Source organism: Phalangium opilio, unplaced genomic scaffold, assembly GCF_054372755.1.
Source record: "Phalangium opilio isolate 3A_F unplaced genomic scaffold, DU_Popi_V2 ptg000043l_1, whole genome shotgun sequence".
Lineage (NCBI taxonomy): Eukaryota > Metazoa > Arthropoda > Arachnida > Opiliones > Phalangiidae > Phalangium > Phalangium opilio.
Window position 1 is genome coordinate 475,890 of NW_028324167.1, and position 18,126 is coordinate 494,015.

Sequence of the window (18,126 nt, forward strand, 5' to 3'; positions counted from 1 at the left end):
ATGGAACCCCAGAGTTAAAGGGCTTTTTTGCAAGCCATTTAGCAAGTTGGCTAATGGAACCCCAGAGTTAAAGGGCGTTTTTGCAAGCCATTTAGCAAGTTGGCTAATGGAACCCCAGAGTTAAAGGGCGTTTTTGCAAGCCATTTAGCAAGTTGGCTAATGGAACCCCAGAGTTAAAGGGCGTTTTTGCAAGCCATTTAGCAAGTTGGCTAATGGAACCCCAGAGTTAAAGGGCGTTTTTGCAAGCCATTTTGCAAGTTGGCTAATGGAACCCCAGAGTTAAAGGGCGTTTTTGCAAGCCATTTAGCAAGTTGGCTAATGGAACCCCAGAGTTAAAGGGCGTTTTTGCAAGCCATTTAGCAAGTTGGCTAATGGAACCCCAGAGTTAAAGGGCGTTTTTGCAAGCCATTTAGCAAGTTGGCTAATGGAACCCCAGAGTTAAAGGGCGTTTTTGCAAGCCATTTAGCAAGTTGGCTAATGGAACCCCAGAGTTAAAGGGCGTTTTTGCAAGCCATTTAGCAAGTTGGCTAATGGAACCCCAGAGTTAAAGGGCTTTTTTGCAAGCCATTTAGCAAGTTGGCTAATGGAACCCCAGAGTTAAAGGGCTTTTTTGCAAGCCATTTAGCAAGTTGGCTAATGGAACCCCAGAGTTAAAGGGCTTTTTTGCAAGCCATTTAGCAAGTTGGCTAATGGAACCCCAGAGTTAAAGGGCGTTTTTGCAAGCCATTTAGCAAGTTGGCTAATGGAACCCCAGAGTTAAAGGGCGTTTTTGCAAGCCATTTAGCAAGTTGGCTAATGGAACCCCAGAGTTAAAGGGCGTTTTTGCAAGCCATTTAGCAAGTTGGCTAATGGAACCCCAGAGTTAAAGGGCGTTTTTGCAAGCCATTTTGCAAGTTGGCTAATGGAACCCCAGAGTTAAAGGGCGTTTTTGCAAGCCATTTAGCAAGTTGGCTAATGGAACCCCAGAGTTAAAGGGCGTTTTTGCAAGCCATTTAGCAAGTTGGCTAATGGAACCCCAGAGTTAAAGGGCGTTTTTGCAAGCCATTTAGCAAGTTGGCTAATGGAACCCCAGAGTTAAAGGGCGTTTTTGCGAGCCATTTAGCAAGTTGGTTAATGGAACCCCAGAGTTAAAGGGCTTTTTTGCAAGCCATTTAGCAAGTTGGCTAATGGAACCCCAGAGTTAAAGGGCGTTTTTGCGAGCCATTTAGCAAGTTGGCTAATGGAACCCCAGAGGTAAAGGGCGTTTTTGCGTGCCATTTAGCAAGTTGGCTAATGGAACCCCAGAGTCAAAGGGCGTTTTTGCGTGCCATTTAGCAAGTTGGCTAATGGAACCCCAGAGTCAAAGGGCGTTTTTGCAAGCCATGTACGTAGTTTTATACAGGCATGACGTGTAATCGAGTAGTGGCGGTAGAGAGGGGAGTAGACTATGTATTTCCCCTTTGGTCGCGCTCTTGTGAGAGCCCAGTAGGCGGACTAAGAGATAGAAGGGTATGACGGTTCATCTTACCCTACCGCCACCGCTCGAATTAATTAATTACAGGCTAAGACCCTCCCGGGTAAGCCAAGTAGATACAGCCACCCTCTCCACCCACTTTTATCTACTACTGGTTTTACTATGAATAGCCGGTTGATAAACATATCTTTAGACACCAAGATTTGCCAGCTTTAAACTTCTTTTTTTTTTCGACAAAACATATTTCTTTGTGATAAGAATAATAATAAAAGGCTTAGTATCGGTCTATAAAGCTCTGTTTTCAAAGCATAAATATAATTAGCAATGATAATCTGTTGAGTATTTTCACTTGAGACGAGGTAACAATGCCAGGAATTCCATCAACTATTAATTAACAAAGCTAGGACAACGGACACCCCTATTCCTTTTTAACAAACCATATTCCTTTATGATACGAGTAGTAAGTTTCTCTGTAACAGGCCTCGAATCTGTCTCGGAATAGTTTGCTAATAATAATAGCTAAATCTAACTGGCAATAAATTAATTTTGAGTTGAGAAACAAGATTATCTTTAATATTTAAATAAATATAATTATTTTTAATTATTTTAATCTTCAATAATTAACATTAATAATAGTTAGATCGTTTAAAATAAAGTTATACCTATTATCATCTCAAACTTTGCTAATATTGACGTTTAAAGTAAAGGGTACCCCTCTTGCCCGCTTTCTTCAAATTTTGGGGTATATATACGATTCGTTTCCATTATAATAGTGAGGAAAAAGCGCAAGTGCGAAAACCTTTGGTGGCGATCCCACCTTAGGGAGGCTAGACGTTTCTCGTAACCCTAGCTGATCGCCGCGTATATCCTAAAACCAAACGGTGATAATGGAGTAGAAGCCAATGAGACAGATTGGTGTCTATGTGGAATAGACGGAAGACCAGTAGATGGTGGTGTTTAGAAGCCAGAATGTACAGACTGGTGTCCAAGTGGGATGGACAAAGACCAGAAGATGGTGGTGATTAGAAGCCAGTATGTACAGACTGGTGTCCAAGTGGATTGGACGAAGACCAGAAGATGGTGGTGATTAGAAGCCAGTATGTACAGAATGGTGTCCATGTGGGATGGACGAAGATGAAAAGATGGTGGTGATTAGAAGCCAGTAAGTACAGACTGGTGTCCGTGTGGGATGGACAAAGACCAGAAGATGGTGGTGTGAGAACTCAAGTAGAGGAGCCATTTCCGTGACTGTGAAAGCAGTTCGGAAATGGCGAACACGTTTGCTCCGATTTGGAAACTGCGAACGCGGTCACGTGGGTGTAACAACAGACACACAGACAGACAGACAGACACACACGATCGTTACAGAACCTCTCCGTGACATACGTCACTCGGAGAGGTAAAAAATCGGAATCATCCATAGCTAAAGATCTATCAACTTCATTTCTATGTTCTAATTCAGTAACATCCACTTGAATTTCTCCATTTTCAAAATCTGCTACAGCCTGTTCCACGGCTTCTTCGTCAATTTCATTGTGAAATTCTTTCCTAACTTCATTAATAGTTTCGCGACAAAGCTCATATTCTGATTTCATAGCCTTTGTCAAAATATCATTACTTTCATCGCGCCAAGGCTTAAACAACATTAATTGTTCACGATAAAAGTTATCGGGATCTTTTTCTAAATTTAATCTAATAATTTTAGCACGGCCACGTTTCCTAATAAACCCTGATTCATCTTTAAGTTTCAGGCATTTACCACAAGCTTCAACTTCATTGCTCTCTCGCTCATCAACATGATCGTGGGCGGCTTTAGTCACTCTACGGGCTTTGGAATATTCGTACCAGTCACCAAATTGAGCTAACGTTATTGCCTCTAGTTTCTCTGGCCTTTGAACATAATGTTCTAGCATCCCAGAGGCAAAAACATCATTACTGTCTGCTGGTAGTTCTTCAAGTTCAGATTGACTCTTAAGAATGTGTACTCGATTTTCAGGGGCATTGGTGTTTATAAAAACACAGGCGCGACTGCACCTGGATACAGGAATTTGTAAACCACAGTAAGCCGCTTCCTGAGCGCTTACCTCAAGAACTGATTAGCAATAAGTTTCAACTTTTGTTTTACTGTACATTTATCATTTTTTCCTGTTTAGAAGCTTCGCGCAGAAGCAAAGACATCCCTCTCTGAGACTTTCCTATATATGATACAATATACATAACCAGTGTGTAAGCATCAAGAACGAATTGAATGTCCATATTCGCCTGCCAAAGACGCAAAGCGCACGGATTGTAAGAATTAACTCTAGTATCTTTAGGGTGTCTTTTCAACAAAACTGTTTTCCTTTTGAGGTCGTAAGTAACGGCAGAAATATACTCGTCTTCAGTTATACGCATCTTAGCTAGCAACTCCTCAAAACTATCTACCCAAAACTCTTTTCCTTTCGATTGCAACATCTCATACAATTTCTTTGACCTTTCCTTACATCTAAGTTCTTCCTGTACGCTACCAGGTTCTCTTAAACCAGGGTCGTAAATTATGGTTCTGGGCATAGGTGGAAACGGGATTCCAAAACGACAAACGGAATTATTATCGACCTTCTTTCTACAAGTCGTTGTGTGTTTGTGAATTTGTAATCGTGTTAACAAATCTAAATGTTCGTCATTGTGCTCAGCAGCACAAGAAATAACGTTATCAATAAATTCCTCTACTTCCTTAACATTTGAGGGATCATTTTTAAGTTTTGGAGCATCTTTTATCCAAATCAAACCATGTTGGTGGGGCGAACCTCTTTGCTGTATTTCAACTCTAAAATAATAGTCTTCTATAACACCAAGAGGACCTAATTTCTGTAGAGCCTTGAGCAAAGCCCGAAAACGGTGGTCAAAATATCTAGCGCAAGTAACAGGGTCATCCTGAATCAGTTTTGCCCTTTCCGAAAAACTTAAATTATTAATATCATCGTTAGGTAAACTCTCCTGCCCAGAGGTTAGTCTCAAAATATTCAGTAACTCAGGCCATTTACTTTCGGCAGCCGAAAACGTTATGAAAAAGGTAGCCGTACCAAGCTGTCTAATCATACCCATCAATACCTTTTGTCTGTGTTGCCAATAAGAAGGCGAGCTCTGTACTCTTTCTAAAACCCTAAAACCATCATCCTGCTTAATTAAAGCATCAAGAGAACATGCAGAAGCTAAATGTCCAGCAGTATAATTCGACCCATCTGTTCTTTTAGTTTTCCTCATGCAAACCTGTATAGATTGACTAACTTTCAAGGTTTCCAATTTGACAAAAGAGTAAAACAATTTCGAAGGATTTTTAGCACAGCGCCTATCAATATTACGAAGCTCCCATTTAAAAATATCACCAAAACTTCCCTTAACCTTAAGGTTCATTTTTTGACCCACGTAAATGCTCGGGAATGACAATTCTTCCGCATCCTTGTCAAAGAGTAGAGACATTGGGGTTTGACCTTCACCAGGAGCAAACTTCACATGCATGGTATTACTTGGCAAAAAATTACTTAAAGAAACTAATAATGTGTCTTGATTCCCAACTGTTAACGAACTACTTTCGTTGGGTTCATTCCACATATCATCGCTATCATTCTCTGCGTTTATTGGCGCTACTGGATTATCTCCTGATACATCAACTTGATTTACCTGACGGTCATTTTCGTCAACAATAAATTCAAGTTCTTCAGGAATGGGGTCTAATATGACACTCTTAACGGTAATTCCATGTTTAACATACAAAGGCGTTTTTGCCAGAACGTTAAGGGCCTCTAAAATGACTTTGGGTCTCACAGTTTCGTACAAATAGGGTGTGTTATACTGCATTCTTCTCATAAACTCAATTTGAATAGTATCTGTGTCTTGAGGTAACCTGGGTAAAACCGAGACGGTGGATTCTACATTTATAGGGACGTTAACCACATTTCCTTTAATACCACGTTGTTGGTCACACCCTAACCTTCTTATTTGCATGAATGGTATTCTTCGTGGTGATATCATTCTTTCTTCTAAATTACTTAAGTTACTTAATTGCGCAGGTATTTCAGGAAACACAAATCCATTTTCCCTTGAAAATTTTGGAATTTGCTTTCTCTTAACGGTTTTATTACAAGTACTACACAAAAATATTTCATCATTCAACTCTCTGTGTTCAATACCAGGGACTGACAAAAAATCTATGGACTTTACAATGGTGCCAGATGACTTAAAAAAAGATTTGAACATCCTTCACACGGCCACGTTGGGCCGTCTTTTATGCTATCAAAATAGGTCTGCTCTATAAGCGAAGGGTTTGCTCGCCTATCTGCGGCTGAAGATCTATTTCTAGAACGTTCAGACGTTCTAAAACCTATATCTTCACGCCGGGCAGCCTTAGCCGCCTGGTTTCTATCACATTCAGTGTCTCTATACTCAGGATCTTGGCGTTTAGCCGCCTTAGCCGCCTGGTTTCTATCACGTTCAGTGTCTCTACACTGCAAAATAAATTTTCACTAAGAGATCGCAAAAGGATCACTATCGGATTAGTCAATTCTGTCTCAATTTGAGATCACTAGATCGTGTTGGGATCACTTATAATATGTGTATCAATAGCAATCCGGAAGCGTGAAAGTGTTCTTTTTACGTTACTAAGTGATCAACTGAGAGCGATGTGACAGTGCATCATTAGCAATCTGGAAGCGTAAAAGAGTGTACTTTTTACGTTACTAAGTGATCAACTGAGAGCGATGTGACAGTGTGCTGCAAGTGACCGCAAAGATCGCATTTGTCTTAATTTTAGATCACTCACACACATAAGAACGCTTCTGTTACACTTTAAAAATTATTTGGGTCATGACTCAATTTTAAACACCATTTATTTATCAATATTTTTCCAAATTTTAGAAATTTCTAATTCCAACTTAATGGCTTTGGTACCAAGCTTATAAAAATTATGAGACAAGACAAATTTTCCCATTAGGCCCATTGCCTGTACAAATTGCTTTGGGTAGTCAATTTCGAAAGCATAATGGTATGCAATTATTAAGTGTAGAATGTTTCTCAGTTCAACATATTTTTCCGTAATTTGGACGATGTTTCCTAGTCCCACAATAGCACCTTGCTTCGGAATATTTCCTTCAAAACTGACAAGAGCCATTACTTGCCCATGGCTCTTATCAGATGCTTCTTCTTCAAACTTTTCTGGCTGTAATATACATGATCTTTATATTTGTGTTACTTAGAGCTTGAGGAAATTTTCTCTTGAATTGAAGATAAAGAGTTCCTGAAGCTATACTTTTCTGCCCATTATCACATTAAATGATGGTTCAGAAAATTAAGCTATTCTTACCGAGACTTCTTTGATAATTGGGATTGATTTCGGTCCTTTAGTATTTGTCACCGCAACCTTATTTTCAAACATTTGCCAGGCTTCAAATGGCTTACGGTCCAACTAAAGACGAATAGAGGTGAGAAATAATTCAGTCGACATATGCTATAGACAAAATTATGGGATTTTTCAATAGACGCACCTTTGAGCTGAGATCCGACTTGGTGATTTCAAGCAAAACTTTCACAAACACATCCAGGTTTTTGAAGCATTTTTCATATAATGCTGTTCCTAATGTTAAACGAAGTTCAATCAAAAGCTAGAGATGATAGAAATTAAAAAAAAATTCAAAGAAATGAAGCAAATATTTGGAAGCATAGATTTATATTTAACTCTTACTGTTTTAGAATTTTCGAAGCATGGATACTGTCTTAATAATTCCTTCATATCAAGGTTTTTCATGCTTTTTAAGTATCCAGACCGATTTGCAAATGTTTGACGCAACAATGCCCTCATTGAACCCCAATCAACTTTTGGCTTTTGATACTCCTTTTTCATGTTACTTATAGCTTCATCATATTTTTCTCCTGATAGAATGACCCCTTTGAAGTTATCTCTAGTATAACTAGGATTAAAAAAATTATTGCACAACCAGCGTAACTGATAAATGTCAGTTAAAAAACGACTCTTTCATACCTGTGACTTATGGTTCTCTTTTTACAAGCAGGTTCAGTTGGTCTTGATAATAAATCCCCATTTACTTCAACATTTGCTATTTTAAGAAAACCCTTGGGGTCTTTAGCTGCTCTACTATTAACTTTTAGTTTGCATCTTTCTTTTCTCATTCTCAAACTTAAAGCGGAAGTAAAAGTACTCTGAAATTATTTAGATTGAAATTTTAAACATCTGAGCCTATTTCGGTATTTTTCCAACGATTATACGAACCGCAAGAGAACTAATTTTGTACTTAAAATCTCATATGACTGATATAAAGAGGAAAAAATAGAAGCGATTCAGTTTTGTTTCTCTCCCGCAGTCTAAATATTCCACGTGTCGCTTCTATTTTTTCTTGATATTTTCAATATAATTAGGTTTACCCAAGCTTTTGTTCCTGGCGCTTTTATACACGGATATTGCGCTGTCATTTGCATCCCAATTTTGGCGTAAACAATTTGATTCGACACATTTGGTTCACGTACATAGTGAGCACTGCATTCTTGGATAAAAGCACTCCAATAGTCATGATTTATGTTGAGAACACCTGTTTCCAAAGCACTTAAAATCAAAGGCGAAAATTTCGGGAAATCCAATTCCTTTGGTTAAAAAAACAATAAATATTATAATCTAAAATGTTAACACAATCCTTTCCATGAATTTTATATGAAATTTTTATTTACCGAATATCTGGTAGCGGATTTCCCTGACACTTGAACAATACTGTCTCCAGAAACTGCTTCATTCTGGTGATTTGCATCGTCAATATTACGTTTTTTCGGATTTTTGTCCTCATGGGAAAAACTTGGTTCATTTGGTTGAACAATTTCACCTTTATCCGGACTATTTTTAGCTGAAATTTCCGTTTGATCATCATGACGATTATTTTCAACACTTTTTTCCGTGTTTTGTGACGTTTCTTCGTCACTTTCCTTAAATGAGTGTTTTCCATCATTATATTGCTTATTTGCTGTTTTTAAAGGGTCATTTTCCATAGATAGATCTTTTGTAACGTTGACTTCTTCCATATTGACATTTTCAGTTTCACGTGTAGCAATTTTCAGTGAAGCTGTAAAATATTTTGAAGATTAATTAAATAAAAATGATAATCCAGAATCAAATTAATAAGAATTACCATTCTCATGCTTGGTTGGGGGGCAGGCACAATACAAACACGCATTATTTTCAGTCGTTCTTGGTTTTTCATACTCAAGGCATTCTCCAACGCATTCTTTACAAGCGCCACGGTTACAGCCTCGGCTATCTAACATTTCCAGGTATGGTGCAGGGTACTAGCAAATAGAGCTAAATTGCCAAGGTAATAATGTAGTCTTTAAAGGGATAATGGAATAGAAAAACTATTTTTTTTATTAAGGGTGTTAAATTATGCATAAAATCATCAATATAACTTATCAAAACTCTCGTTAATTTATGATAAATTTTTAAAGTTGTGATTTTAGCTCACTAAGCCAAACTCCATTTTGATACAAAATGTTTTGCATAAAAAAAAGGAATTTGCTGTGGCCAATCAGGGGGGGTGACAAAAATGACTTGAACTCACTCTTTTCCCCGGTCAAGGTTTAGCCAGCTTCAACGCTCGTTGAAGCGGGCTTTGACCGGAGAAAAGAGTGAGTTCAGGTCATTGACTTAAGTACATTCCTTTTTTTTTAAGAAATTTACACATTAAGAATTTGTACCAAATTGAAATAGGCTTAGTGAGCTGAAATCACAACTTTCAAAATTTATTACGATTTAAAGAAAAAGTTTTGATAAATTACATTGATGTTTTTAAGCGTATTTTAACGCCCTAAATAAATAAAAAATTTGTTTTTCTATTTCATTATCCCTTTAATTTTACTTTTGATTGCCGCTTAAATGTTGATAGATTTATTCAATTAAACATGAATATTTATCTACTATAAAATGCTTAAAATTTAGTACTCTAAGGGTTAGTGGCCATGGATTTTCTAATTGATCTCTTTGTATAACAATTTCATCATCATTTACTCTTACTTCATAAGCATGTAAATGAGACTGATAACCAATGACTTGTGTTGATTTGCCAATGAATAATTGTTTTCTTTTCGTTGCAACTATACCATGAATTACTGCAAATTCTCTTATCTCGCTAGTTAGAGAGGACAAGGACAGTGCTGTTCCTGGTTTATAAACATGACCATGAACCCCAAATTCTTTTATAACATAAATTTGTAATTCATCAACATCCAAGAAAGGAGTTATCAGATGTCTAATTTCATCACTTAGATCACCGAGCAGAATTAAACTATCTATGTTTACCTCATCAGAGCCGTACAAAAAATTTTTATTTGGAGCCCCACTTACACTGTTTTGAAAGAAACAGTTTCGCAAGAGATGAAAGCGACTCATGCTAAGAGCAATGTTTTTAAAAGAACCCCACTTTCGACCTTTAAAAACGTTAAAATGCGCTTCGAATCTCATACACCACTGGTGTCTTAATGGACCGAAAAGCCTCATTTGTTTAGGAAAATGCACAAGATAGTGAAACTTTGGTCTTAGATTAATATTAGGATATTCGATCAAAAATGTCTCATTATACAGCTGAATGGCATTTTCTAATTGTTCGGCACTCTCCTCTAAACAATAAGGGGATGTACTCAAAAAAGTTATTTTTGCCAATAACACAAAATTTTTTATTTTCGGGTTGTCAGGTGCTACTTTAGATGCTAAAATAAACGGAAGTACTTCTAGAATAGTTAAAACTGCAGATGCCGAGAGCGATATGTGCAATTCATGCGACAAGTTTGAAGATTCTATTCTGGTTGGTTTATTCTTTTTCTCAGGATAGGAGTAATCATATCTCTCAATTTGGGCGTTCAACCAAGCTATATCAAAAAAACTCTCCTCATTAACGAAATTAGCAAGCGTAACTTTCAATGTGACTAACACTATTCCTTCTGAAAACACATGCATCGGATCGTGGACGGCTAGCTCTAATGACACATTTTTAATTGAAAATAGGGGGGAGAGACTATTGATCCCATATTCTTTACTCCAGTGCTTTCTAGCAACTTCAGTTTCACACTCAGAAAGAATTTCGCACATTTCTAGGTGATCAGCAGTTTCCCGCCGCTGAAAATCAGTCTCTCGGAAATTTTCCAAAATATCAGGTCTCTCGCCTAGACAAGTTCGACAGCATTTCTGAGCAAAAGCAACTCCCTCTTTGAAACCCCATAATTGGTTTGATGTTGGAGTGTCTGCAGGCGTACCAACAATCATTCCAGTAAAAACGTTTCCATCTTCAAGCAAATCAATACCAGTGGCTAAATTGTTCATGCTTTCAATAAAATCGGAAAGCACTAGTTTCAGACCAAATTCCTTGGCATCCGCAGACTTTACAATAGCTAAGAGTTGCTTAGTATGCAATTTAGACCTGAACGGGGGAGGTATATTCGCAAGCTCGTAAGAAAAAATTGTCAACTTATGAGTTTTCCTTTGAACACCTATGGGGTTAACTGTTTCAATATCGTCGACATGAAGTACAGTTTGACGGCAATTGGACCTTGAAATAGCGTTCTCTTTGTAATATAAACCATCGCACCAATCTTTCATAACGGTTGAATCACTGTCGTGAGAATTTTCAACCCAAAATTTAACATCAGGAGTTCTTAGTAAAGCTTTGATACTATTCAAGAAAGGAACGCAGTACGCATAAACATTCTTAGGTACAAATCTCCCTTTAACCTTAGTCCTTCTCGTGCCAAGATACAAAGGCATCACATCTCCTAAATGGAAATTTTCCCTAAAATATTTTTGTCTACCAGCATCATATAACATTCTGTTTAATGTGCTTGAAAAGTCAAATAATGCATCAAATTTGCAATCCTTAATATCTTTGTTATCTACGCTTTCCATAACTCGAGAAATCTCATCTCTTAAATTTTCTGAAATGTCATTAAATAATTGTAGAATTTCTTGAGCTATGCTGTTAATAACATTTTTGCTAAGCCCGTGTTTGCCTTCTAATCTCAAGAAAAAATAAGCCAATGACGCTTGTATGGATTTGGACTTAGAGCCTGGGAGGCTATTCTCTAAAAATCGAAAATCATTCGGATCACTCCGAATCCTTATGATCCGGATCGGGCTCATTCGGAGTGGACCGGGTATGGTCCCATTTCTCCCAATTCTGTGTTTCCCAAAATACATTTTTATCCCAAACTTTCCGATTCCCAGTTCTCCCAATCTTATATTTCCCAATAGGAATTTTTATCCCAAACTATTAAATTCTCATTTCTCCCAATCGAATGGTTTCGTCTAATATTTTATGCTGCAAAGGGTTGCTTTCAAAACGACTTTGATTATTTTTAATGCGAATAGGTTAGGTTAGGTTAGGTTAGGTTAGTTTAGTTTAGTTTAGTTTAGTTTAGGTTAGGTTTGGTTTGGTTAGGTTAGGTTAGGTTAAATAATTTTCCTACCAATTAATGTGAAGTGTTATTCCAAATGTATTATATTTTTCTGCTAGATCCACGAGAAAGTTCGTGTTTTATAAATCATTTAACTATGGTACGCCTTTTCCAAAATATTGATGTTTAGCTTCATTGACTTCTCAAATAATATGCCTTTTCCAAAACATTACTGTTGTGTTATGTTAGGTTAGGTTTGGTTAATAATATTTTATAAATCATTTAGCTATGGTACGCCTTTTCTAAAATATTGATGTTTAGCTTCATTGACTTCTCAAATAATATGCCTTTTCCAAAACATTACTGTTATGATAGGTTAGGTTTGGTTTGGTTAAGTTAGGTTAGTAATATTTTATAAATCATTTAACAATGTTACGCCTTTTCCAAAATATTGACGTTTAGCTTCATTGACTTCTCAAATAATAAGCCTTTTCCAAAACATTACTGTTATGTTATGTAAGGTTAGGTTTGGTTTGGTTAGGAGGACGTCTCTTCCTCTTTGGAGCGGTTATACGCTTCAAGTAAGTGTATCCCTTAAGAAATGAAAAAATAAATAAGTAAAACCATCAAATTCTACTCTATTTGAGTCTTTTTGGGTGTGCAATATTGGGTTAATTGGAATAGGAGAACTGGGATTTGGGTTGAATGATGTTTGGGTAAATGGGAATTGGGTGTTTTAAATTGGGTGAAATGGGGGGTAACCTGTTCGACCACCAAACAGAAAATACAAGATTCAGGAGGAAAGAATAAAAAAACTAAAATGGGAACTGGATGCGGGGAGAAAAACTCCACTTGAATATCTAGAAATCATAAAATGGAAATTCAAACTAAACTGAATATGTATAACATACCATTGTTAATAAATTCAAAAAATTCTCTTTTAATTTATTAACATATGTTTTATGCTGAATTGGGAGAAAAGAAATTGGGGGAAAAGGCATAGTGTTGGGTCAAATGGGATTGGGAGATATGGGAATTGGGAGAAACGGTTTGGGTTAAATGGGAGTAAATCCTTGGTATTGCGGAAAGGGTACCCATTGATCGAGAATCTGAAAATCCCCTAGGTACATATTACATGCCACATCAAGCAGTAACAAGGGAAGATCACCCCACGACGAAAGTGAGTGTAGTTTTAGACGATTCGTCAAATATTCAGGGAGCCCAATCGTTAAATTCATGCTTGAGTAGTGACCCCGCTTTAAATCCAGATCTATTGTTGCTCCTACTTAGGTTTAGGGGGCACAAAATTCTAGTTCTAGCTGACATTGAGAAAGCGTTTTTAAAAATTGCCTTATTTGAGGAAGACAGGGATTCCGTAAGGTGTCTCTAGATAAAAGAAGTCAATGATATAATAGACGAAAATCAGTTTAGTGTTCTGTGCATGACACGTGTAACATTCGGTCTCACGTCTAGTCCATTTTTGTTGGCTGGAACTTTAAAGGTTTACATTTTAAAATTTGACCAAACAATGCCGAAAGGCGCGTAGGTCTTAAACAATGACCTATATGTTGATTATTTGTGCAGTGGCGCAGATAATGTAGAACAGGCTCTAGAGTTAGCAACAGAGGCCTTAAAAATAATTAGCAAATCAACAAATGAAACAGCGCAAATGGCAAACCAATTCAGATACCCTTAGAGCTATTTGGGGGAAAGAATCTGAGCAAAAAGGTTCAAAAACGCAATTCGAATGTCAAACATCTCCTGATAAGGTACAAAAGGTTTTAGGGGTAGCTTGGAATCCTAGAACGGACCAAATTTCCTATGATTTCAAAGGCTTAATAAACTCAGGACGTGAAGCCAACAAAGCGCGTGGTTTTAAGTGCAGTGGGCCAGATATTTGACCACATGGGTCTCATAGCGCTCTTTACGATAAAGGCAAAATTCATTTTCCAGCAGCTAAGGCCTTAGAAAATTAACTGAGACGAAAATTTATCTGAGCAATACAACCATAATACAAAGGATTACATTAGGTAGGCATTATTTTTCAGAATGAATTGGAAAGTGTTGATTGAATTGTTTCTGCGATGCCAGTTAAAAGGCGTATTGGGCCATGGTATATGTGAGATTTGTAGAGTAGCGGTATCTTTAGTTACTAGTAAAGTTAGAATTGTTCCTTTGAAAAAGATTTCGCTACAAAGGCAACTTTAATGAGGAATATTTAGGCATTTACATATAGACAGATTCCACTATAGCACTAAATTGGGTAAGAGGAAATAAAACGGATATGAGGAAAATATTTCTCTCACAGGGTTAGCGAAATTAATTAGATAAGTAAGCCAGAAAACTGGGCTCACTGACCAGTAGACCAGAATCACGTAGATATGCCCACTAGAGGGGCAAACACCTAGAAGTTATTAAATGGAAGTGTATGGTTGGAAGGTCCGGCGTGGCTCAAAGGGCATGTGTTAAATTGAACCAAAGAAACTTAACAACCTGTTAGGAGCTGATCTAGGAGAAATCGAAAAGGAGAAGAGGAATAAAAGAGAATAATTCCATATCTAGGTAAATAAGTTTGTAGTAGTAGACCTCTTGACTCGGAGAGGTAAAATTTTGGTTTTCCCAACTTGTTAATTAATACGGTTCAAGAACCTGTAGGAAATATTAATAGAGAAATTATTGATGGCAATGCCGAAAATACTGTTGTTCCGTCAATTACCTTAATTAATGACTCTGAGTACAACGCCCTTCTTAGAAAATTGAATTCAAAACAAAGAGAGATATATTACCATGTTTTGTATCATGTAAAAAGCAAAGAAACTCCGTTGCGCCTCTTTGTTACAGGGGGCGCTGGTGTGGGGAAAAGTCTTTTGATTAGTGCTATATTTGAATCTGTGTGAAGGTTTTACAACAAACAACCTGGGAGTAATCCATCGGAAGCGAAAGTAATCCGTTGCGCACCTACTGGCAAGGCTGCCTTTAACATAGGTGGGGCAACTTTGCACAGTACTTTTAGTTTACCCGTTAGCCAATTTGGTGGAAATATATCGAGATTGGAAAGTGAAACACTTCATAAATGCAGGTTACTCTATGGTCAAGTAAAATTAGTAATAATTGACGAAATTTCAATGGTTGGAGCGAAAGTGTTTAATCGGGTAAACGCTAGGTTACAAGAGATTATGGGTTGTCCTGATTATTTTGGTGGTGTGTCTGTCGTTCTAGTTGGAGACTTTAACCAATTGAGACCAGTTTGCGATTATTTCGCATTTCAAGGTCAAAGTGAGAAAGATAATCCTTACGCGTCGTTAATTGGTAACCCAATATGGGAGCAATTTGAATTTGCCGAACTTGAGGAAATTATGAGACAGAGAGATGATAAAATACTTGCTGAAGCTTTAAATAGAATGGCTGTGGGAAGTATGACTCAAAATGATATTGACTTCTTTAGTAGTCTGGAGGTAACGCCTGAGCGTGTACCCCCAAAAGAAGCGATACATATTTTCGCCACTAACGCGGAAGTAAACCAATTCAATCAAAATAAGCTTTTAAACATGAATACGGAAAAGGCTGTTTCGGTTTCAGTAGATGTTGTCAATGGTGATCTTAGTAGTGAAGTTAAAAATAACATACTTTCCCAAGTTGAAAAGTTAGCAACGTCTGATACGTATGGTCTACCCAAACAATTGACTCTTGCGTGTGGCGCGAGATATATGATGACCAACAATGTTGACACCCCTGACGGACTAACTAATGGCGCGACCGGCTGGTTAAGAAAGATAGAGTACGGCACAAATAGGCTCGGGGATAAAATCCCGTTCAGGGTATGGATGGAGTTTGACGATCCCAGAGTTGGGAAAATGTTGAGGCAAAAATGTCATGGGTTATATTTGAATAGTAATATTAACGCTTCATGGACGCCTGTTGAAAAGGTCATAAAGTAGTTTAATAGAAAATGGAGACAAAATAATGCGTCAGTTTCTAGGAAACAATTGCCTTTGGTTGTTTCTGAGGCCATTACGATACATAAAAGTCAGGGTGATACTTACTCGTCGGTAGTGGTTCATTGTAAGGCTACAAAAAAAATTGAAAGAGCGCATTTATATGTGGCTTGTAGTAGAGCAAAAACCGTTTCCGGTTTATATATTGATGGAAAATTTAAAGTTCCTAATTCACCCGAAAACAACCTAGTAGAATTGGAACTTAATATTTCTTGGGACTGGGAGACGGTTTATAGCTGAGGTTTTGTCAGGATCTACTGAGACGCCTGCTTCTGACACTATATGGCCTAAAATTTTAGCTTCCCTTAGACAGAATTTGGTTTTTTCTGCTATTATAGTTAAACCAGCCTTTGTTAGGGTCGAAAATACTTGTTTCAGGGTCTCCATGTGCTCTTCAAACGTTGATGATATGATAATTATATCATCAAGATACGCGCAGACTCCAAGGTCTCGTAAGGGGGCAAGGAGGTTATCCACCATCCTTTGAAAAGTGGCGGTAGCCGTGGATAAACCAAACATGAGTACTTTCGGTCGAAACAAGCCACGGTGTGTGACGAAAGCGGCCTTGTCCCTACTGGCTTCATCTAACGGCACTTGCCAGTACCCGGCTTTCATATCAAGCGTGGTTATGTATTTTGGTGCTTTAAGAGACTCGAGAATGTCATCGATTCTCGGTAAAGGATAACTATCTTTCTTTGTTACGCGATTTAAAGGTCTATAATCGATACATAGCCTATAGGTTCCATCCTTTATAGACACCAAAATACACGGTGAAAACCACGGCGAATGGCAAGGTTCGATAATGTCATCTTCTAACATAAGGTTAATTAATTTATCTATTTCTCCTCGCTGGACGGGGAAATACCTGTAGGGAGCGCAAGCTATTGGGGTAGCGTCGCCAGTGTCTATAAAATGGGTTGCAGTGGAAGTTATACCTGGTGTAGTGGCAAATAAAAATTTAAAATCGGATAATAGGCTTCTCAAGTGTTCGCGCTCTAACTCAGTGACAGGGGCGGAAATAAGCGCTTCTTCTAACTCATTTAATCAATTTCAATTGGGGCGCTAAGCGAAACTGGATAGGGCTGATCTAGTTGGAAATCTCGCAAGAATGGATATATTTCCCCTGGGGAACTACGCCAACTAATAGTTCATATCACCACAGTCAATTATCATACCATTGTTATTCAAAACATCCATACCCAGGATACACGGAAATATTAGATTTTTAACAAAATACACAGTATTTGACGTAGTCTTTCCAGGGAAAATAAACGTAGCCGTACCGCTATCGGTCGTTGATACTCTAGTATTGTTTGCTAGCTTGAAACCCAATTTTATCCTTTTACTTTTGTTAATTACATTGGCCATACCATCACGAAATTTTTCGTCTACGAGGGTATAGTTCGACCCTGGATTCTGATTCATTAATCTCAATTTTAATTTTGGCTAAACAGGAAATTTTTAGAGATACTTGATTTTCAATTAAATTTAAGGAATTATTAGAGTTTAAATTTCGAATTTGTTAATTTGAAATTGTGGATCCAGCGTTACAGACCAAGGGGTTTATCGGCGTGCTGGGGGAGGGTTTGGATGTTTGTTCTCCCCCGCCTGACCGTTTCCCGAGTGGGGCTGACGTTGTGTTGAGCTATTATAGTGCCTCTCATGACCGAAATTCGTGTTTCGACAATTGGTACTGATATGACCGGCAACACCGCAACGGTGGCAGGTAACTCCGCCGCCATTGTTATAGCGTCGCGAATCGGGTTCCCGATAGTGAGAGAAATTTTGTTGGGAATAATTAGGCCTAAAGGTATTCGATCTAGAATTGTGGAAAGTTTGCGGGGGCCTATTAAAACGAGAGCATTTATCTTGGTAGTGTGGACCACCACACTTAAAACAAACTATGCCACCTGCTCGCTGACCATTGTTAGGGGTGCTAGTGGGGGTAGGTTTTTCCGCTGCAGGCTTGTCCTTGCGGGCTGCTTTGGCTTGTTCAATTAAGACGGCATCGGCTAATAAGGCTCTAATTGACGTAAATTTTGCCGCGGCTAACGCGACTCTAAGTTCATCGCATAGATTTTTACGAATTATTCTAATTTGTGCCTGTACTGGGAGAGGTTCTGTTAATTTTCTAATAATAGTTTGCATGGCCTCAACATAATTAGTAGCGGATTCTCCCGGCTTTTGAAAACGGTAATCTAAGCGTTCTAATAGAACATCATCATTCGCGTAAGCATTAAATTTATTCATGAGTGCGTCGGAAAA

General features: G+C 37.9%; 2 protein-coding genes across 2 annotated transcripts; both read right to left on the bottom strand.

Moving 5' to 3' along the window:
- Positions 1-1,754: 1,754 nt before the first annotated feature.
- LOC149677254 (uncharacterized) lies at positions 1,755-9,046 on the bottom strand. Its single transcript, XM_089837254.1, has 13 exons — positions 8,620-9,046; positions 8,168-8,553; positions 7,868-8,083; positions 7,467-7,645; positions 7,170-7,395; positions 6,973-7,089; positions 6,792-6,893; positions 6,380-6,647; positions 5,205-5,361; positions 3,844-3,995; positions 3,390-3,545; positions 3,213-3,281; positions 1,755-1,837 (listed from the first exon to the last, which is right to left on the bottom strand). The coding sequence occupies exons 1-13, from the start codon at positions 8,753-8,755 to the stop codon at positions 1,755-1,757; spliced, it is 2,247 nt and encodes a 748-aa protein (XP_089693380.1). The 5' UTR covers positions 8,756-9,046.
- Positions 9,047-9,064: 18 nt separating this feature from the next.
- LOC149677255 (uncharacterized) lies at positions 9,065-11,240 on the bottom strand. Its single transcript, XM_089837255.1, has 2 exons — positions 9,498-11,240; positions 9,065-9,094 (listed from the first exon to the last, which is right to left on the bottom strand). The coding sequence occupies exons 1-2, from the start codon at positions 11,238-11,240 to the stop codon at positions 9,065-9,067; spliced, it is 1,773 nt and encodes a 590-aa protein (XP_089693381.1).
- Positions 11,241-18,126: the final 6,886 nt, after the last annotated feature.

What these genes read in the sequence shown, in the direction of transcription:
- LOC149677255 (XM_089837255.1), bottom strand. Translation starts at nt 11,240, where the DNA reads ATGCCTTTGTATCTTGGCACGAGAAGGACTAAGGTTAAAGGGAGATTT. An exon ending in CTCATTTACATGCTTATGAA is followed by an intron (nt 9,095 to 9,497) that starts GTAAGAGTAAAT and finishes CTCCGGTCAAAG; the next exon opens with CCCGCTTCAACGAGCGTTGA.
- LOC149677254 (XM_089837254.1), bottom strand. Translation starts at nt 8,755, where the DNA reads ATGTTAGATAGCCGAGGCTGTAACCGTGGCGCTTGTAAAGAATGCGTT. An exon ending in GCTTCGAAAATTCTAAAACA is followed by an intron (nt 7,090 to 7,169) that starts GTAAGAGTTAAA and finishes TATCATCTCTAG; the next exon opens with CTTTTGATTGAACTTCGTTT. An exon ending in TCATAATTTTTATAAGCTTG is followed by an intron (nt 5,362 to 6,379) that starts GTACCAAAGCCA and finishes CTATAAATGTAG; the next exon opens with AATCCACCGTCTCGGTTTTA.